Below are 22,944 nucleotides of genomic sequence, written 5' to 3' on the forward strand. Positions count from 1 at the left end.
CAAACCAGGGCTGTTCCCTAAACACACTTGGGTAGGGAAAACCCTTTAACTTCGTTTTAAAGCACGTTCTACTGTACTCAGCACGGTTCTTTTAATAAGTTTATACTTTGAACAGGCAGGGAAAACAGAATAGAGCTGGTTTCTGGTCTCTAGTGAGTATTTCTCATGCAACAGGCAGCTTCCCACAACCAGATATTTAAATCCTGCCTGGTTAGACAACCTCTGCATCATCAAGGCATAATTCAAGTCATAACTCTGGAACATAAACACAAATGAAAACAAGGTTTGAGAACTGCTGCAGCACACCACAAGGGCCCCCTGGCCTGGTATTGTCTGTTTACAGAGAGCATAACGCTTGCTTAGAATATGCCTTCTCCTACCCTCTATCACATCAGCAGTTTATGTATTGCCTAAGCTAGGGCTGTATCTGGGTATCTTACTGACACTACTGTTCAAATATCTTCCATGACTTCTGTACTCCCTTATATTTTTGCTGCCTTTTGCTAAGGGCTACATAAACATATTCCAGGACCAAAGGTGTACATCCAAATGTTACTCATTACCATATGTTAATTCTCTCCATATGAGAAGTAACATTCTGATCCCACTCCTACTTTCCCAGGGTAATGCAGACAAGTCTTCCTTGGAGTCTTTAAAAAAACCCAAAATCTGCAAGGTCAACTATAAATTAAAGCATTTCTAAAAATGCCTTGCAACAATGTTGCAGAGTATGGATATAACTTTTCTGAAACTGCTCCATGCTAGCATTTTCTCTTATTATCCCTATAGAGTGACACATAAGAAAAGACTCACTGTCTACGAAAATGAAGAGTAAACATTGCAAATAAAAAAGGGAGAAAAATCAGTAAAGGCTCTTGTCTCAGAACTCGAGTTTTGTTATTTTTTTCATCTCAAGTACATAGGCTCCAGAAATCTATCCTTTTTAATGCTTCCTTTCCCAAAGGAAAGGCGCTCAAGAACAACATTCTTATTTAAGAAAAGTGTTTACATATGGGTGCACGATCTGTTAAGGTATATTCCAGAGTGTACACACAGATTAAAGTCATGCAAACAAGCTTCACAATTCAACTTCAAATTTTACACTTGCATTGTATGGCAAAAAAATTTCCTAGATCTTTAATGTACTGATGTATGTCTGATGTTAGAAGCAGCAGAGACTTCCTATTTATTCTCTCCACACCAATATTTAACAGAACTATCACATCTCTTCTACAGTCATCTCCACTTCAAACTAAAAAGTCAGTTTGGTATCTTAGCAGGTAATTAGTCCCTTTGGTATTCTCTCATGAGCAAACACATCATGCCAACTATTCATCCTGCTATTTTAGGTCTAGACTATTTGAGACAGGCTCCTGACCTGACATGTCAGAGGTCTAGGTATTAGAGGTATGCTCAAGATTAAGAGCCACCTAGGTCATAAGGCACAAAGAAAAATCAGGTCAGCAGAACTAGGCCTTAAATTATCTCTGATACATCATTTGACAGCAGACTAAAGTCATCTAAGAATTGTTTGAGAGGATGAAGAAAATTAAGAGCTATATCCTGAACTTTTTCCTTCAGTATATCAGACAAGGAAACTTTTCCTATTTTCTAATTCACACATAAGTGTGACCCATTTCTTACTAGAAGTTTTGAAGGAATATGCTAACACCACTCTTCCAGGAAGAAGTAATTCTGAGGATGCAGGATGCTTTAACTGAGTAGTGTAGCATACCATATCCAGGTAATATAAAACACAAGGATACAAATCAAATGGAAAAACTCTCCAAACCAACTTACTTCATCTTGTAATGACTCTTCAACTTGTTCATCATAGTCTTCATCTTGTCTTTTCACTAAATGAAAAAAAAAAATTAAAACATTATATGTCTACAAGTGCAAAAGAAGCCTGTGAAAGGGAAAAGGTGATGCAGAAAAATTTAGAAAATAAGAAACAGAAGCTGAAGATGCAACAGGAATTTTCTCTCTTTAAGAAGCTTTGAAGAGCTTTCACAAAAAAATAAGAAGCATAACACCACAGCTCAGTTTAAGAATGTGTAAAAGCACAGGAAATAGAAATAAACACACCAGTTTGTCCATAAGGACAAGAAAAGTGCAGAAAAATAAGAAACTACTATTGATTTAAGAAAACTGCAAAGACTCCAGGTGAAAAAAACCACAGAAATGACACCACCACAGACATGTACACTGTCTTCAAGTAAATCTGTCCAACAACTTTTGATTGAACTACAGTATTTCTGCAAATGATACCATCTTCATTTCTCCCAGAGCTTACAAATATAACTCATCTAATTCTGTTGATTCAAAGCCCAATTACCTTACATAAACATGCAAATTAAAGAAATCTGAAGTAAGTTTTTTCTCTTGGTGTGCATGTATTTTCAGAAATGATTAGGAATTCAGCTTTAAAAAAACAACCATTATTACATGTTAACAGGAATTTGTGTTAACTCACCCTGTCTTAATTCTTGGTTTTTAAAGTGCTCTTCTAGTTTTCCTTTCAATATTCCTCCAAGTTCTTCAAAGTGTTCATTGTTAAGGCATCCATCTCCCATTACCTCTATGCACTAGTGAAATAAAATGATCAGTTTTTGAGCTTTAAGTTCCATGAGCAGTCTCAACTACATCTAAGTGCACCCAGAATATTAATACATGCTCTGCTTTAAGTGATCACTAGCAGAATAATACTAATAAAACACTCATACTGTAATCAATGCTCGAATTACAGAAGGCATAGTACCACTGTAAATTTTCTGCACATAACTTCTGCATATAATGTTTGCAGTTAAAATGAACAAATCTGGTAAATATTTTAGGTTAATACTCTGGTATTTTGGTCCTTGCAAAAGAAGTACAACTGTGTTTTTCAGTCATTTGTAACAACATTTATAGTAAAACTAAAATTCATGTAGAGGAAGCCCTGCATTTCTTCTAGCTATTTAAACGAACATGATACACTTTCCTACCATAAAAAGCTACAGACAGTAACACCACAAAGTTTGTGAAGGAGAAAGTTACCTTTGCAAAAGAATGCATTATTTCTGAAAGAACATCCGAGTCTGGTTCTGTCCCAATGGCTTTGATGAGCGCATCACACATGAAGTGCCACATTTGTGTGAGGTACTCTGGCCCACGAACTCTGGCACATTCAAGAAGGAGGGGCATCGACTCTGCTGCTGCCAGTCGGACACGTTTCATTATTAAGGAAATAAAACAATCAAGGCCAATGTTAAACATTTAGGATTTAAGCACTCACCACCACAAAGTTTTTAATTTTCTACCTGAAATTGATTCTTTTAATTAATGTCCAGTGCATTTGATTTCTTAATTAGATACAGATTAAGATCATAGGAAAATTAAAGTGTTTGCTATTTAAAGGTTGTTTCAAACCTGTTTTGGGCCATGACAGAAAAGCCATTCAAGTTCTCCTTCACTTTGTTGGCATAGACATAATTTTCTCTATTGTTTGCTTTTAACATCATGGGCATGCTTATTTAAAAAGAAACTAGGGGAGAAAAGTAGGATACATTGCCTAAAATAGTTCATACAACAACCTTCTCAGAAACAATCTCTGCTATAAAGCAACAGAGTATTTTAACACTAACTCTTTCAATTCACTTAGGAAAAAAGCTTCCAAACTAAGTTTCCATTTCTACAGTGGAATTCCTTAATAGGATATCATCATGGAAATAGAACTTCAACAAGGGAACCATCAGCTTCACAACTTGCTCTGTGTACTCCACAAATCCTTCTTTTAGCTCTTTTGCATAGCAAACCTGAAACACAAAGCATGGAAATGCCACCTTTAAGGGAAAATACTGTTACTAATACTTTTCAACTATGAATGGTGAGAAAGATTGCTTAATGTTTTTTGAATTTATTTTAAAAACATGCAATAATCCATTTATCTACCCCCTCCACCATGGTATTTTGAGAAATCCTGAGAGCACCATGAGTTCTCGCTCTTAGTACATGCGTGTGTTTTTCAAACCAAATTCAGAAACATCCGTATTTGCAAAAAGGAACTACTCTCTAACATCTCCAATTCCTTAGAAGTTTTGCTAACAAAGGAAAACTATCTCATCTTAAAAATAGAAGCTCCAAACTGAAGAAACTATTTTTAATCAAGTAAGCCACACGCAATGAAGTGTCAGAAATCCAAACTTAACGCTATCAACTGAAGTAACACAGAACTATTTTATTTAATACTACAAATAGTATTTTCTTTACAGATTTTGGCCTCAGTTGTCCAGCAATATATTAATCACCAAAACCGTCCTATTACTCACCAGCATCTGGCATGCAGTTGCTTTTTCTTCAAGGCCTGCAGTTTTAATTCCAAAACTTTGCTGATCTCCTAGGTTTACAAATTCCCAACCATCATCATCACTCATGTTCTCCATATCTTGTGCTGTAACACAGAGGGGAAAAAAATTTAAAAATCTGAAAGTGCTCAAAATCATTTATTTCAGTAATTTTTTCAAGAAAAACATTATCTTAAACTTACTGTCTAAAAGAGCTACTTCAGGTTTAATGGAGGCAGTCTTCATTAAAGGTCCCATGACAACAGGAAGGTACTGCTGGAATTCCTTTCCAAGAATTTTACACATTCTGGCCCATGCTGAAATCATGTAAGAAATCTATAAAACAGAAGAGAGTCAGAATTTTCATGTCCCATACTTTATTTTAATGCATACTTAAAAAGGAAAGCATAAAGGAAGAACATTATACTATAGGACTTTAAAGAATGTCAGCGGTGCATAAAACTGCTGACAAAAGAGAACTCATCCAGTATGCAATCCATACAAAAAACACATCTTCACAACGCCTGTTCCAACACATGACAGTACCTCTGATCAAAGTTGCCATACATGTAAAAATGTGAGTGTATAAGATGTACTGCAAACATGACTGTCTTGAAAATTTCTTTCTGAAATTAGTAATTCCCTGAAAACAGCAAACAGAGCAAAGAGTGCACTCCCGTGTTCTCAGAGGAGTATTTGTTTTCAGATGCACAAGTCAAAATAGCTCTCCACTCATTAGAACAGCTGTCTAACAAGTCTTGTTGAGCTATTTATAAGAAGGTGACAGCAAGGTAATAGGTCATACAAATGCCTAACAAAGTAGTTAGTAATAGATAAGGAATGATTACCCACATGCTGAAATTTCTTCAGCAAATACAGGTCCTGGAAGTCTCATTCCCTAAACACATTTCTGTGAAAGATTCCAAGGCCATCTTAGGGCAATCAACCTCAGGTTTTGTAAGACATGCAGAAAAATTAGTCCAAAGGTGTAGGGGAGAGAGGGCAGAAAAGTCACAAGGACAAAGATAATTTTTAATACTAACCAACAAACTATGCATAATAAAGACAAAATTTTAATATACCTGTGGATCATCATCTTCCAGGTCACTGAAGTCTGTTTGCGTCTTCAATAACAGCTGCATCACATCTGATGCATCCTGCATAAACTAGATATAGGAAACAATGATATGTTAAAAAGTCAAATTAAAAGGGTACTTTTCAGAGACTTAAGCGCTCACTTAAATTGTTTGATGGTAAGTCCAACACACTATCAAGCTAAAGCAAGAACTAGACTGAAATGCAGAGAACAGTAAAAACAAGTTCTTTTTCTGGAAGCATCACCAAGTCATTCTTGACTTAAGCTTCACTGTACCTCTATTCATACACTTGAAAAGCATTTATTTATTTAAATAAAACACTACATAAATAAATAGTACTACTCCTCACAAAAAATATCAGACAATTCTAACTTCCACAGGTACCCTCCTTCTTACCTTGACTCCTTTACGGAACTGGCGTAAAAGCTGACAGCATGAGCTACTTACTCGTGAGCTAGTAACATTTTAGGTCACATGAGATGCCCCAATGATGGTGATACCTACCCCCTTTTCATGTCTCATGCTCCAGGAATCCAGTAGTCCTCCAGGAATAATTCATTAACATTAATTAATAAATGACATTAATTAATTAAACATTTTCTGTTTAAAATGTGTTTAAAATTTAGTTGGATGAATGGTAATTGTACTGGTAGTCCAAGTCAAAGGAAAGGGCTAGTAATTTTGCAGGGGGCTATTAGTATTTTTGTACTGTGTACATTCACACTATTTTACTTTCAAGTGTGATTTTCTGTTTTCTTCACTCAGTAAAATGAAAATCTGTAAACCTTAATGCAAACTTTCTATCAGAACATCACTTAAGACTCTAATACAGTCCTTTGTAGTTGTCTCTCATGTTTTAACCAATGTACCAAAAGAAACCAACTCTGCTCAAGCCTCATGACAAACAAACAGGTACTTCAAGTTCTATTACAAGCATGTTTGAACTTTTTCAGGCATCCATGTACAAAAACTGTGCCTTTGAACTGTATACATTTTACCCACCATTCTGACACTACCTAAATGAGATGATCCAGTATTTCTCTTAAGGTAAAAAAAAAACCCCAAACAAAGAATAAATGCTTGCTTTCAATATTGTTCAGTGTGACAAGAATAACTTAAGCTGTAGTATTTTCCTATGATTCTGTCGTGAATTTGTGAATCTAAACAGCCAGACAGTCACCTCAGAAATGACAACAGGAAGCACAGAAATCAACAGCAACACAGCTATATGTTTAACAAGTAAATATATTAATTCAATAACACCACAAAAACCAAAGGCATTTTAAAATATACTTAGACTGTTAGATAAGATCTAAGCTTACCTTTTCCTTACCAACAGCAAGGCCAATTAGGCTGATGCATTCAATAGTTTTTCCTCGTAGAAGTCTTAATTCCTTCTGAACAGCATTCTCAACAATGTGTTTTAAAGAGGGCATAAATAAATCATAGTAGGGAACAAACTTCTCTTCTGCTGTATCTGCAACTGATGCAATTGAAGTCACAACTTGCTCCAAAACTAGCTTAGTGCCTTTCTGTATCAACTTGGAAAGAGGAAGAATAAAGTGTCATATTTCTAAAGCACATATTTTACTTAAAAGCATGCCAAATGTAAAAATCTGCTCTTTTATGTACCCTATCTCTTGGTCAGTTTAGCCCAACATCAGCAGATATGTATACTGGCTTATTTCAGAAGTCTTAGTTCAGCTATATATATATATTTTCTGTGTACGTGACAAGTTGTTCAGTATATTATACCTCTTGTAATTTTATCACCATAGTGGAATGAAGATGCTTCACTAGATTATCCAAATATGGAATAAGCAGTGACTTGGGACAGTCTTCAGTGAAGTTTATTAGTGCTGCAGCTGCATGGGCTTGAACACGTTGGTTGCCTTGATCCTCCATGGTTTGCAGAAGAGCTGCTATCACCTGAAAAAAAAGTGTTTATCTTCAGAAGCAAAAGTTTCTGAAAGGGACATAGGTTTACCACTTTTTAAAATTATTATTTTACTACTTGCCTTCTCATGAAATTTCTTTTGAAAACCAGGTGCGAAATCAGTTGCCATTTGTCCAATAGCATTACAAGCAGCGTATCTGACTCTTGGATGCTGGAAAAGTATTACACTCAAATAGTTAACATAGTCATGACAGCAGAAATGAAAACATTTTGAAATAATTAATAGGATTATACTCACAGGATCCTGAAGGAATAGCAAAACGAAATTAACTATCTCATTTAAAATTCCCTCCATCTGTTGGTGACAACCTTCTCCAATTGCTGAGAGAGCCATCAATCCAGCATACCTGTATTTCCAGTCAGCTACAGAAGAGTAAAAATTAAAATAAATGTTACTATTTCAGAAACTAAAAAGCATGACAAAGACAAATCACCTTTTCAGAGGGTGTGTGGAACATGAGGAGAAAGAGTGAAGAATAGGTGAGGGCAATCGATGCATCCACTTGATTTGTTAAATCTTCTCAGTAGTCACCCCAAGACTGTTTAAGAACAGTAACATTCCATTTAGGGATATATGGCTTTCCCTGCCTCCAAGTCCTAGTAGTGTAATCTCAGTCTAGTGGGTATTGTTGAAACGGATCTTTCACACCCCTCTCCTTTCTGTTTGGGCAAGAGAAACATATAAGAAACTCAAATTTCCTTTACTCATATTTTATATAAAATCTTTCTCTGTGCTAGAAACCATGAGGATTAAAAAAAAAACAAACCAAAAGAACGAACAGGTTTATCAAATGACCTGTGAGAAGGCATGTAACAGAACTTCTTCCCCAAAATAATGCAAGATTTCATTACTGCCGGTAATGCACTAAATTCCTGGAATGAAGAACACCACAGTTCAGAGCACTGGAATCCTGACACTCGAGTTTCTGTTTGATCAGGATGAGATGAAGTATCATCTTGACAGAAGGTACAGTGAAGCAGCAGTTTATTTTGTGCTATTTCAGTTTACTGGACGTTCCTAGTTAAGCCTCTTGTTATTCTCGCTGTTTTACTATTAGCATGCAGTCCACGCTTGAAACTAATGATACCACAAAATGAAATGCAATCGTGCTTGGACCATCTGGCTACCCAAACGCAACACGGAAGTTTTAAATTACTATTTCAATAAACATCTGTGAGAAAAGTGGTGGAGATAAGAGAAAGAAAAGTTTGATTTCTGAGAGTACTGATGATGGCTTACCATCATTAGACTCCACACCTTCCTGTAGGTACTACACAACTACGCGATTACTAGCCTTGAACCTATTCACACTGGAAGAGTCAGGTTAATACATTTCCTTAATAAAACTTTTTTTTACAAAAGAACTTAATTCCAAACAGACTTTAAGTGTTCAGACTCTACAGGTGGTACAGTACCTTGAGTAGCCCTGTGTTTCATATCTATGTGGTAAAAAAACTTTTTTGATCTGGGTTTTAAATCACAAAGGTGGGAAAAGTACCCAGAACTTCTACATTACCTTCTGCTTTTAAAGGCTCAAAGCACAGGTCAAGTGAAAGTGCATACAGTAAAGGCACAATATTTTTGAATGACTGCCTGAGCAAGCATTACAGGTATTTTAAGAGGAAAAGAAGCATACAGAGCAACTGATAAGAAAATATGGAACTACCTAATGAAACAAATATTAAGACAGCCAGCCTACCAGACACTTCTGTATTTTGGTCCATCAAATTCCAGGAAAAAAAAAAAGATTTCCTCTACGAACTGTAGTTTACTAAAATTTCACCCAAATGCAGCACTTAAGAAGCAGCAAAAAAATTGAGCTACAGAATTACAGATGACAGTTTAAGCACACTTAAGGTACTGTGAGACACTGTAAAGGGATTTAGAGAGAATATTCTGAAGTAAAAAAAGAAGCTTTCCTTTACTTACATTTAATTCATAGACTGTGAGTTTTAAAACAATTTATTGTTTTGTTTTTAACATCTCTGTTCAGCTGTCCATGTTCCAGAAAAATGCTGTAATGCGCTTTACACGTTTAATAAATCACAATCTAAGAAAAGGTATACAAGCATGTATATATACACACACACACACAAAAGTTCACAGCATCACAGGTTTTGCTGATGAAATCAGAAGTGTATAATGTATCAGCTAAACAAGAAGATTAAAGAGGTACGAAAGTTCCTGGAAAGGACAGAATTGTAAAAAAAAAAAACCAAACAAAAAAACCACCACCAAACAAACAAAAAAACCCCCACAAAACCAGAAGATACCGTTACTTACGATTCTGAAGCATTTGCATAATATGTTCTTTAATCATGGGTAAAACAAGCTTTCCTCCAAGGCCACATGCCATCCTGTCCAGCGCACTCTCACCAGCAGCTGCATTGCTAAATATGAGTTACAGAAATATCAGTGGTTTGGTATCTTCAAAAAAACAAGCAGTCCGATAGGGCACAGAAGTGTCCTTTCCTGGAGTTCTAGTCTTCAAACTTCTGCCATCTGAACACATGAGCCTCCGTAAGTAAATAAGGCATAATAGCACACAGGCCAGTCACAGAATAATTATTTACCCTCCACCTAAACATATATTATTGATTAAGTCTAGTACCAAAGCAGCTGGTCCTTACTAGCACTGAAAGTATGACTGAATTTTGAACAATTACACATAGCTAGAAAGCTGAAACTAAATTTGCAATGAATTAATTAGTAATACTGGCCATCTTTTCTGTTATGAGAACACAAACCAGTTTAGACTTGCTATAAATCAGGTGAACCAGCAGAATTCAAGCTTTAGCGAATTCAAGCTTTGGCACATTCAATCACGGCTGCAGTACCAGTACTCTAGTAGCATGTTCTCTTGCAAATGACTCAGGCAGCAAACATCCAGTCCAGGTGAGGAATTTGTGACTCTCTGCCAGTTCCAGAACTGAGAATAGCCAAATATTATCTGTGTAAAGTCACTTGTTCCACCCAATAAAATTATTCCCTACAGAAAAGCAAGGAAGTTTCCAGGACACAGATAACTACTGTTACAGTATGGGTACGGCTAGCACTGTAATAACTCAAGGTTATTACAGTCCATCCTAGACACCCATGCTGATGGAAAAGCTGAGTAATGGTTCAGAAAGGGACGAATCTCTCTCTTTCTCGTATCAGTCAGCTGGGTGAGAAACGGAGGTCTTCAAACTGCTATGCTTGAATCCCCAAATCTCATTACAAACCATAAACCCTCTAGAAACTCACATACTGTGAACACAGGTGTTCGTGCAAAAATATTGTCAACATTCTATTTGTTCTTCAGTCATGTTCAAATAAACAGACACATCACCAGCAGGACAACAGAGCGTAGGCACACAGGTTTAGATCGGGGCAAACTCACTAAAGTTAACGGCAGCTTTAGTTTGAAATTACATTCTTTGAGCTCTTTCCTCCCACCATTCATTGATACATTCAGTCTGCGGAAGTAAAGATAGTCTGGCTTAGAAACAGACCACACACTTCCCTGCAATGTTTGCAAGGCTTTTGCCAGAAGAGGAAGCTGGATTAACCTCTTCCTCCTTTAGAATTTCAGTGCTCTGTGACATCAGAGCAACAAAAAACCTGGAAATGCTAAAATATTCCCTGCTGCTTTTGCATAGGCTGACTCACATCCCCCCTTGGTCAGATTTGAACACACCCTAACTAGGCTCCAGCCTGATGATCACTAGCCTGTTTCTCAGACTGCTTCTCATGAAGCTACTGACTCAAGCACCTTAAGAGGTTAGCTCCCAGGCACATCAGCTAATCAACGACTCTCCACAAAGGTCAACTTCAGTGGTGGGAAACACATAGTAACTCCGGCAATCCTGCTAAAAGAAAAAACTAACACCACACACACCAACACTAGAGACTAGTTGATGTCCAGTATTTTGTGTCTAAGTCTGAAGCTCTCCTATTACTTCAAGGGCCAAAGAAGCTATGTTTCTCCTTCAGGCTAAGGTTGCTGAGCATAACTTGTTTTCTGATCTTTGCTCTCTCTACTTGCAACTTGGAACTAAAAAAAGAAAATTCTTACTCTAAAATCCATAATCAGCTAACATATTTAGAAGAACAAAGTTACTCTGATGGTAGTAAAGAGAAATTTGCATGCCTTAAGTGGATGATTCAGAGTACTTACTAAGCTGCCTAAAGCAGGCCATCTGAATAAACTTCCACACCCTGAAAGGTTTGATAAGGGTTTGAACTTTAATATTCTATTTCGCCTTGAAATTTGCTGAATGAATGAATGAAAAGATTCAGCTACTTGACAAACCTGAATGCAGTGGTGTCTGACAGTTCTATGGCATGGCAAATTTTCAAAGTTCAGGAAACAGAACAGGTTAAAAAGGTCTGTTCTACCATGTGAGAGGGGAAAAAAAAAAGTACAGCTTACTTTCAATTCCATTATCAAGGGGAACAAAAAAAGTATTCCAAGTCAACCAGAGATAAAACTGGTTCTTCCGTAATTTCCTACACATAATTTTTGCAAGTATCTTTACATGCCTAGTATGTAGTAGAAGTCACTATTGAGTTTAGTGGTAAATTGACGTATCTTCTATTGCCTATCTTCCTATGAAAATCTCAAGTGTTCTGTGACAAATTATTCCAAAACACTAATTGCATTTGAGTCTAAGATGATGCCAGATGTGGCAAAAAAAAAAAAGAGTCTAGACTGATAAATGAACATCCATGTCTTTACAGAAGTGTGGAGATAGTTATCTCCTGTACATATTCCTGCTTTCTTTTACTTAATTCTAACTGTATTTGGACAAGAGCACATATAACAGGATGCTGTAAGACAAACCACTGTCATTCTACTGAAAAGCTGGAACAAGGTACAAAGCACAGAGGAACTGGCAAATCAGAAGACTGGACACCTTTGCTAGATCTTTCTCACCTAAGATAAGCTACTGCTAGCTGTACTAAGTGATTTAAAATAACAGCAAAATCATAATATTTTTGAGCCAGATGAAATCCAGCAATTGTGATGTCCTTTCAAAGGTAGGCAGCTTTTTTCTTTAACACCACCTTCTCAAGGGCATATAGAAGATGATATGATACAGAAAAAAAAAAAGAAGAGATTGGCTGTAGATGCTTAAATGGGTCGGTGTTCTTCAGCTTTGGTTCCAGGATAACTTCAGGATAAGATCTCAGTTTAAAGGGTTAGGAAGCACTGAACTTCTGCACAGAGTAACACAAACAGAAGAAACAAGAGTTTGATAAATTAAAACAGCACAGAACAGTAGACAAGAGGACATGCAACTTGTAGAAGTAAATTACAGCAATACACAGACACTGAAAGAATTTACTTACTTGCGAAACAGTACCTAAATACGCTACATAAACTGAGAACAGTCATATATACTGCTCTTGACCAAGGGAACAAAATTAGAGGAGTTACTTGTGTAAAGAAAAAGTAATACTCTGCAGTCATTTTCATCCTGCACTTACAATCTGCCTTTAGCCACACAGTCTTGATAATATATTGGAAGAACTGGTCTCATAATTACCTGTCACAATCGTCATCTTCAACCTCATCTATGTTTGCCCAATCTTCATCATCTTCTAAGTCAACCATCATTGCTAACATTTGAGGAACTGAAAAAAAAGTTTTAAATTCAGGTTGTTTTCTTAAATAGACTCTCAAATAACAAGCATCAAATTTAAGTTCTTTCCTTTCAAAACATCATGGAAGAAAAATAACTTCTTCTAACACCAGATAGCCAAGTCTGTCAAAATGCATCAGCCAATAATTCAGAATAGCTTTTCAGAACATTTGAGAGCAAAAGAGTGTATTTCTTACCAAGACTCATAATGCAACGCAACAGTTTTTAAATCATGAAAACAGTAAAAAGTAAATTCTTTAATAAAGTCTAAAAGTGATTTCTAAAAGTTGAAAAAGTTAAAAACAGGTAATAAATGCCTTAAGAACTCACATATATGTCATTCATTTTGCTGGAACTCTGACAGCATCCTTTGAACATTTATTGATGAGACTATATTCATTACGTAAAAATAACACCCAACCCTTAGTTTTACTGACACGATAAATTTTGTGCACTATATGTACAGTGGTGACTTAGCATAAAGCTTTACTTTTACAATAAGGTAATAGTTTAGAACTTGAGATTCTTCCCCACTTAAATTTTTGTGTTTGTATCAAGAAAATATCTCGCACATGATCACCCACCAGTTTTCTGCTTCCACCTCTATAGATTGATTCTTTCTCTCTTCTCAGTATAAGTCTTCACAGAACCTATTACACAACCTTTATTATAACCTTCAACTACTATGCAATAAGCAACACCTATTCTTCTGAGGTTTTCACATGAGGAAGGAGTGCAGTGATTTGTCTATTGTAAGCCTGCCTGTCCCTGTACGCTTCAGAAGCTCAAAGAGTGAAAAGTATACCTTGCACTTTCAGACCAAAGTAAGGTGCTCTCAAGTATTCTTTTCTTTGTGTTACACTGACTGCTCAGAGCAGTTATTTGAGTTCAGCATAATTTATGCAAAAAAGCTTCACTTTGCCCTGGAAACAAAAGTTTTTAAGCCACATACTCAACCTTTGAGCTTTAAGAATCTTTTTAGGACAGTCTACCTCACATCTTGAAGAGAAGCATCACAGTTAAGTGTCCTTTACAGCAACGTACCTCGAAAATTAGCAGGCATACAGCAGTCCTTGCTGCTGTTGACATTTACTGCAACTGATTAGGTATACTGTAACTACTGAATTTCATACTATACTTACATTACTGTAATCTGTGACAGAGGCACAACCCTAAGAAAATTCCCCTCACCATAGGGCTGGACAGATGGGAAACTTCTGGTCAACTGATGACAGAAGAAAATACTGCTCACTGACAGCATTGTGGGGCAAGTATGAAGAAAAGATCAAATTATGTATTGATTTGCTTGATGTGGCTATGTATCTTCAGCCAGAGATCATATCACGGTTGCAAAAACCTTCCAAGAGCTTTTATATACATATCGAAATAACTTAATGGACACTACAAACTCTCTAACATGATGCCCAGATGCCAGAAGTCTATATACTTGTAGTCACTAGAGAGAATTTCCTCAAAGAAGCAAAAAAGTATTATAGCCCAGAAGCTTTTCAGATATAGACACTCATAAGCACACATACGAAGAAGATGTATAATCACATCTCTGAAATATGGAAGTCAACCATCACCTGCCACAAATACTACACGGTTCCAGAAACTAACGTCAGTGTTTATTGCTACTAATAAGCAAGGCTGAGAACAACCTGTCATCTAAAGCTCTCTGGCTATCATTACATCTATGGCATGCAAAAGCTTGTAAATAAGTTGTTTCTTCTTGATGCTTTACATGAATGAGGTTGCCACTAAGTATAGATTCACAAAGATTTTTTTTTAAATGTACAGTTATGCATTACAGTTTCAACATTGTCCCAACAAGCTCTCAAAATTTAATTATTGACAATATACAGACTGTTTACAAAAAAGTTAAGGATAAGCCCAATAAGCGTGGTTCTTGTCAGAGCATGCATGACTCTCCACTTTCTGGAGACTGAAAAAAGCTACACCTCAAGATAGATGGCAACTCTAATTTCTAGCGAAAGAGCAATAAAACACTCTGCTATCTTGAATAGTCATCTCAAGGAGGAAAGTCTGACTCCAAATGGAATTCCTGAGCAGGTAACTGGTACACAGACTTCCTCCTAAATCAGCATCATGTTCAGTAAAACTAGCATAAGATGACAGTTTGGCCTAAGATCCAGTTCTAGTTGTGAATATCAAGTGATCTGGCAACTTTTTAGTTGAATGAAAACAGAAAGCCTTTTAAACTAAGGAACAAAACCAACCCTTTTTGGCTACCTTTTTATCATTCTCTGAACATAACTGCTTTACTAGCTCTGCAAAATAAAGGTCTTTCACCTTAGTGATTCATTAATACTAAAAGCAATTTTACAATGGTTTGCAAACCAAAGGGATTTCATTCCCACATGGTGCCTTATCATAATACAAATATTCCATTCCTACATACCAACTAGCAAGCCAATATAAAAGTAGTACATTCTAAAGAGATATGAGGTACTTCTCCACTCTGCTGCCTGACCAGATAAGAAGCTTGTAATGATTTGGGTGACAGCAAGTGTCAAGCATTAATATTCCCAACAAGCTACAGGACAGAGTGAAAACACAGCATTTTAAACATTTTCAAATCTCAAAATATATTCTAAAAGAATCTGTTCTTAAAAAAACAATTCTAGAGGTAAACAAAACTTCTAGTCAATAGTCTAAACACCTAAGCCAAGCAGATCCAGTTTACAATATTTTCTAGTTTTATAATTATTTTACTGACGTATACACGCAACTTTTCTCAGCTCGAGCATACAAGTAAAAAAAAAGTTGGCTTTTAAAACATTATGTTTATGCAAGTTTCAGAAAACCAGCAAAAATCTAGACAAATACAACCGTGACAAGGAGGGAAAAGAATGCAAGCTACACTGCTCTGTCAGTGCCCTGATCGACTCACAAAAAGGATTCAAAACACAGAGAAATAGGAATATGTACAGCATTGCTGCTGGGGCTGTCCAGAAGACAGTTATTTTTAGCATCTCAGATAATAATGGATGATTTCAAAAAACATCTCTCCAAAGAATTTACAATCTGCATGGTAAATGGACTGATTAGACTAAGTATTTATATAGGCACCTGATTTTTAATTCACAGCTTTAACTCAACACTCAACCTCAACTTTCAGGTTGCATTCCTTCCGTCTTCAGTTGCCAGCACCACAGAGTATCTGGCCTACATACCGAACTTCAAATGTAGAATTTCAGAACTAAATGCAGTAATTTTTTTTAACAGTATGAATTTCCAAAGCCAGCAGAAAAGCATGAAAGTGGTATTTTCCTTGGAAACACCTAATGAAGAATCTACTGTATATTTTATTCAAATTGTTGGTGGCTGCACAAGCACAGATTAATTTATGCAGAGTCAAAACAAGAAGTTTCCTCCACAAGAAAACTCAGTTCAGCATTACCTAAAGCTATCAACACCAGCAGACTCCAAGTTAGACAGTTTTGCCACTGACCACCTGCAAAGTCAGTTTAACACTGTAAAGAAAGCCAAATTCTTCCCCCAAAGAAAACAAGTAAAATACTTACTAGCTTGTGCAACAATGTTTGTATGCCTCCTCAGCATAGCAGCAGCAGTTTCTGACAAGGTCACAATTACTTCGAGCGCCAAATGACGCTGCATGTTACTGAGATTTGCATCTGCACATAACTACAACCCAGAAGATTAGAGGAAATGGTTAGAAGAGAAGTTTGGGGGCAGAAAGAGTGATTTTTTTTTTTCCCCCCAGCTTTACCTTCAGACTCAATTGCAATGTAGGTTCTAAATGTGCTCGCAAATACTTTGGTGCAGAATCTGCAATGTCTACAAGAGATTTCAAGACTGAATCATCATTTTCATAGCAGGACTCATTTACAACCTATAAAGAGATAAGATGAAGATAAGATTAAATAAAAAAATAATACTATGAATGGGGCCACTGTTACAGAAGAAATTTGATTAACTGTATTCTTGTCTCTCTGAATAGTCTCATTTAGCAACAAATGCTAAAGTAGTTGAAGCCTTAGGCCACAAGAGCTGACCGAATGAACTTTCGATAAAACTAATGGTGCTAACAAAGAACTAGCTGAATCCAGCAGATATGAGCGGAATGAAGATGATAAGGATGAAGGAGACAATTCCAAGAGAATGAAATAACATTAAAAGGACAACCCAGCAACAGTGAAAACCAGTATGAAATCAAGAGACCACCAATCAGGACTGAATGATTGGACTTGGGAATCAGGTGGTACAGGTATAACCAAGAGGAATTACTTGGGGTAGGGGTCCCTTCTCCAGAGGCACACAGCTCAAGCTGTAACTTGAGAACTAATACAAGACCAGTTGGAAGCCTTCACTTGGACTCCGAGTTTTCGGCAGGATCCTAGGATTGGACCCTGCTACAGTGCTCAGCGTGCATAAATCTGTTACAACTACAAAGAAATAATACGCATGGTACAAAACTACAAGTAAGTTATGGCTCGCTCACAGTGTTATAGGCCATCAATTTTGACTGTTATTAGTTTAAATCTAACACAGTAGACAGACACTCAGAAAGAATTAAGGTCACACATCAGAGGTGCCAACACACAAAAAACCACACACTATGTTTTGACAAGCACAACTTCAAAATCCATTTTTAATTAAAAAAAACCCCCAAACTCCTCAAAGTAACTCTGCCCAAAAGAAGGAAAATGAGCCTCACTCCTTTTACAGGAGAACAACTTTGAATAGCTTACGCTTACAATTACCAGGAATCTCAAAATAAAATAATTTTTTTTTCCAGACAACTTTGGAGAGCCACTGAATTAAAGCAGATTGTTCAGCCTGCAGTCACAGGACACAGGAAAGAGAAAGAAATCATACTTGAAAAAAGCTTCTCTCCTAACCTACAGCTACATTCTGAAAAGTAATTTAAAACTTACTTTTAACTAATCAGGTTGATACTCTAGTACCAAAACAGCACACAGTTATTAATGGTGTTAAAACTCCTACAAAAGCAGGACACACAAATTGAAATCTCCAAAGGAAAAATAAAAGTAGTCTTAAGCACTTTTGGGGTTTTGAAAGGAATTTTCATTAACAAATTATCTGATGTCTTCCTAAAGTAGAAAATTATTTAAAGTGAATAGTTTGGTGTTCTTTAATACTTAAGTCTAGAATCCATGCTTTTGATAATGCCACTGAAACAGCCCAGAGTTTCAACACAGAAACAGCATCTTCTAGTACCAGAAATATTCTGGGTAAAAAAAATTAAGGACAAAAAAAAAATTCTATCTTGGTTAATGCCTTTTGGACTAATAGTTACCACTCATTCCCTGATTCTGGCAAAGTATAACGTAGTATTTACTGGAAGTTTCTGTAAAACTCTATTTTATACCGATTGCAACTTCGACAGCTCCTTAAAGAAGACTAGGTTTCTGAAGAAAGAAGTTCAGAGTGCATGGTGAGCCCTAAAAAGCAGAGGCACTTTTCTATAGTGTCGAACACCAACAACCACAGAATTCAGGTGAAGTTCCAGCTGCTTTTAACTCCACTGCAAGATGAATCTCTTGGATACAAGTTTCAGCTATTAGTTCTGAAAGTTCAACTTCCAGCATAACCTTATAGATATCGTACTGAAAGGACTGAATTGCAAAGTCACAATTTTATTCTTAGCTTTTTTACCACGCCTTTATTTCAACAAAATGAACTTCAGCAGCAACAACAACAAAAAAAAGCATCCAACTGTCTCCAAAGGTCACTCACGACTATTCTAACACATCCTATCTCCTATTTTTAAACTCAGATCTTCATATCCATCTTGTGTTACCACAACCTGAAAATCTAGACCTTCTCGCAATAAGTACTTTAAAAACATAGTTCTGTGCTCTATATTCGCAAAATAAAAGCTTGCAAACGCAAGCCAAGTGCATGTGTTTTTACAGCTTAAAATAGTAGCATTGAAACTTATATCACACAAAGTGGGCTATTAGTCTGAAGTCTAAAAACAGCATACTATTTAATTACCAAACACCAAGACGCATGGCATGGCTACTCCAAACCCTGCCTCACTCCCAATCATACAGTAGTCAGTAGCCAAGGTCCTCCCAGACAGTTAAGACTTTTGAACAGTACAATTATTATTGCCAAAGCCACAGACAGGGACTAACCACCAAATAGTGACCTCAATATCAAAGTACTTGTGTCATAGACCCATTTTCTACATTTTCAAGTTTAGTTGCTATTAATAAATTCCTCCCAGCTTACGTTTCAGATCAAGCAGAATTCCATCGGTTGCAGAAGCAGGTACACTTGGCACAATTTTTCTTCAGCTTGCCACCAAGCACATACAGACAAGTTTGTATCTTACACTATCGAGAGGAACCTGCTGTACTGACTGTAGCAGGAAGTCAGTTTTTAACCTAAATTCAGCATAATTTAAAAATCGCCTGAAGTTCACCACTTCTGTTATCACAGGTACATAGTTATTTCCACTTTTTCTTGATATAGAATGGGAACTGAACTGTGAAATTGTTGTCTTTCAGAACTCAAACCATTTCTGCCTCTAGTTGGTTTACAATAGGCTTCCTCCAGAAAATAAACCTAGTATTAGAATTCCAACTTTTGCTCAAATTTATCCATCCTAAAAGAGACCTAGTCCAGCCTCAGAAATTATATGAAGCCTCAAAAGGCATTTTGTTTGCAAGTTCCTAATTTATCAAACAATAAAGATGATTTGTTCAAACAATTTGTTCTTACTCTGAGAATCTTTGAATAATTCTACACCTTCGTCTAAACTGAACAGATACAAGGAATGATGCACGGGTCAATGAATTACTCAATTCTGGATTACCTGACACCTCAGGCTAGCCAATATTTAAAATATATTTCAAAATCATGGTTAATTTATAATCTGTACGATTTTGAGAGAAATATTTTATGAATAATTTTAACTCATTTATCTAGGTAACACTATAAGTTAATCAGCATTAAACAATTTTCCTTAAAATCCTGTCAGTTAAGTTGTGTTTACAAAACTCCTTATCTGATTCCACAGTATCTTGCTGGTGACCGGTGTCAGGCTAAGGTATAGTTAATACAGCTCTCACCAAAAATTCATATACTACACAAATTTGCAGACCAATAATTTACATTTGGATATAGTAATTTACAGTAATGGCACATTAAGAGTTACTTGCATGGTTTCTTACCTGCAATATTCCAGGTACTAAGTCTGAAAAATGTTTAAGAAGGGGAAGATTGTGCTCATTAGCAAGCACAAATGCAGCTGCAGCTCTAGCAGAGAGAGTCTTGATCTAGAAGACAGGCAGGATTGGAGAAAGACACATGAAGAACTGGTAATGTTAAAAAAAAAAATCAGGCATTTTTCATTAGGCCTACTACGAGACTACATTTTGTATTACCATTTCCCTTCTACATTTTCCTAATAGATACAGTAATTAGATTTTAAGTCTTACTTCAAATTAAGGTAAAGCAATAATGAAAATGTTCAGCATCTAAGTCCTCCACGACATAAAAAAAAAAGTTTATCATATTACGAGGTGGCAAGTGTTCCTTAGTCATGCTTTTGTTTATTTTGGTGTTCTGGGTTGGGTTTTATTTTGTTTTTTTAAACTAAAGGAAAAAAGAAAAAAACCTATTGTTTTCAACTTCCATCCCAGTTTCAAAAGCGTATCCAAGTGTCAAAGACCCATTTTTCAAAAAGTGTGATCTAAGTGCTTAAAACATCCGTCTTTAAAGGCATGACTTGTGGTACTTTAGAAAATGTTACCCAGTTGACTTTCAAAGGTCAGAAAAAGTAATCCATGGGGGATCAACAAACTGAAGCCACACACCACAGCAGGGTGCCCTATCCTTGCCCAGCATTTTCCACAACAGGAGAAAAATTTTCTAAGTACAATTCTCCGCACAAATCAATAATCTGGAACCTTCCAGAAAAGCAAAATTAACATGCCCTTACAGCATGTCTTGACAATGACTCCTCATGCTGCTGGCTAAAAAACCCTGGCTCTGCTTAGGTCCACTACAACTAGGTTTCTCCGAGCATAAATACTAGGGAAGGGTCTGGGCCTAAGCAGTGCAGATATAAGCCAGCTGTAGGACCAGGTTTGGCCCTTTTGTTTTGCAGTAGGCGTAGTCAAAACTACAGATGCACATCAGTTTCAGGTAATGCAATTGTCTGGTTGAAATGTATGGTTTGTTTAACATTTTATGTTTAAGACTATTACACTAAGTTTCAGTGCTCAGGACATATTAAAAAAAAAGAAAGAACATAAAGGTCTTACTGATGGATGCTCTTGATCTTGCATACACTGAACCAGCATTCTCTTAATGACCTCCAAATAGTGTTGCTGCTGATTCCCAAAAATCCCAGGAAAATTCCTAAGGAGAAGACAAGACCAAAACATTAATAAAAAATTCAGAGTTTAGCCTTATTTATTATTTTAAACTTATCTGTTGAGCTACAGATTGTAACTGTACATGTAAGAGTTAAATAAAGTAAAATACAACAGAATAAATGAAATATATATGATCACTTGTCAATTAAGCTGTGATGGTTTTTCCTGACATTTTTTACAGACGTGATTTGGCTAGCCTGCAAAAACGTAGCAAAGTCTGAAATCTTACCAGAAAATATGTAGAGCAGCCTCACGCAGTCCCACATTCTGAGAGCTGACAGAGTCAAATAAGAATTTCAGGACTTCTGGCCACTGGTTGTTTCCATCTTCATCTAGATTAAACACAATGAAGTTTTAGGATAAACAAACCTAAGAGTGTTTAGATCGCAACTGTACAGAGCAACCAGTCACCACTACTAAAATTAATTTCAAAAAAACTGATCTGAAGATGTGTCCAAGTCAATTAAAAAAAATAAGGCTGAAGTGTTAAATCTAAAGGCTCTCCGAAAACATCTTCTTTTTCTATATATTGTTATATAACAGCAGTCAAAAAAGAAACTGGTGAAGATGTTCAGCATAACATTAATGAGAATTTAAACAAAACTGGACTTCTAAACATTAATAGTCTCACCTAAACCCAAGCAATTTAAAAAGCAGAGTTGAGGAATCTTATTTTTATCTCATCAAGGATAATGTAAAAAAATATTGGTTTTATTTTAAACCATTAAATCAGTTAGTACATCATATGCAAATGTCTACACAAGACTAGAGAACAAGAGACAAAAACCACAACCACTATCAATACATAAATATTTTACCACAGTATCAGCTTATAGAAAGTACCTATTAAGTTCCTGGCCAATTCAGCAACGATGTCACAGATTTTTTTCCTCATACTGGACTGCGTTTCCAACTGAATAATCAACAGCAATCCACTTTTGATAGAAGCCTGATCATCAGATGAAAGAGCTGGATAAACTTCTTCAAAAGCAGAAGACAAAAGACGCCGTAGAAGGACAGCTGCCATTTGTCTAGCCTATTGCATAGGAAAGTATGTATGTTAAATTGTTTTGATATGACAATCATGCTCTTAGGAATGCTGACTGATGTCATGCTTCCATGCGATCAGTTTTCACTGTGTAAACTTGTTTGGTGGATGGAATACCTCTCAAGCAACAGAGGACAGTTAGGATAACAAGTAAAAACACCGTAAGGAACTATGAGCAAACAAACATGTTTCTGACAACTACAGCTCTTTAAAGAAAAAATAATGAAATCCACTGAGGATTCAGTCTTTTGAGAGCTGAAACTCAAGACATATTTTGTGGCAGGTTAAGGACTTCCCTGCATTACTGAAAGATGTTTAAAGCATGTCTTCCTTCTGTTTCAAATGGCCCGCCGAGATAATTATAATCCAGGCTCAAGTTTTGGGGGATTAACAACTGACGATGGGACTACTTTGCCAATTAACCTGTAAACCCTACTTCACTTTGTCAAACAACCAAACTTCATGCTAAAGATTCAGAAACTTAGAGTTA

The 22,944-nt window shown here is 36.3% G+C and overlaps 1 protein-coding gene across 1 annotated transcript in view; it reads right to left on the minus strand.

Moving 5' to 3' along the window:
- Positions 1-22,944, minus strand: part of IPO5 (importin 5) — a 38,181-nt gene that overhangs the window by 11,240 nt on the left and 3,997 nt on the right. Inside the window, exons 2-20 of the mRNA XM_010135439.1 lie at positions 22,250-22,442; positions 21,636-21,738; positions 21,293-21,389; positions 20,198-20,302; positions 16,762-16,884; positions 16,556-16,676; positions 12,912-12,999; positions 9,664-9,770; positions 7,618-7,742; positions 7,441-7,530; positions 7,178-7,351; positions 6,745-6,963; positions 5,408-5,491; positions 4,529-4,661; positions 4,311-4,432; positions 3,701-3,797; positions 3,040-3,212; positions 2,477-2,588; positions 1,801-1,856 (exon numbers count right to left, since the gene is read on the minus strand). Coding sequence (XP_010133741.1) covers positions 1,801-1,856; positions 2,477-2,588; positions 3,040-3,212; positions 3,701-3,797; positions 4,311-4,432; positions 4,529-4,661; positions 5,408-5,491; positions 6,745-6,963; positions 7,178-7,351; positions 7,441-7,530; positions 7,618-7,742; positions 9,664-9,770; positions 12,912-12,999; positions 16,556-16,676; positions 16,762-16,884; positions 20,198-20,302; positions 21,293-21,389; positions 21,636-21,738; positions 22,250-22,433 — 2,313 coding nt within the window. The 5' untranslated portion in view covers positions 22,434-22,442. The remainder of the gene's footprint in view (positions 1-1,800; positions 1,857-2,476; positions 2,589-3,039; positions 3,213-3,700; positions 3,798-4,310; positions 4,433-4,528; positions 4,662-5,407; positions 5,492-6,744; positions 6,964-7,177; positions 7,352-7,440; positions 7,531-7,617; positions 7,743-9,663; positions 9,771-12,911; positions 13,000-16,555; positions 16,677-16,761; positions 16,885-20,197; positions 20,303-21,292; positions 21,390-21,635; positions 21,739-22,249; positions 22,443-22,944) is intronic.

This window comes from Buceros rhinoceros, unplaced genomic scaffold (assembly GCF_000710305.1).
Source record: "Buceros rhinoceros silvestris isolate BGI_N320 unplaced genomic scaffold, ASM71030v1 scaffold9254, whole genome shotgun sequence".
NCBI lineage: Eukaryota > Metazoa > Chordata > Aves > Bucerotiformes > Bucerotidae > Buceros > Buceros rhinoceros.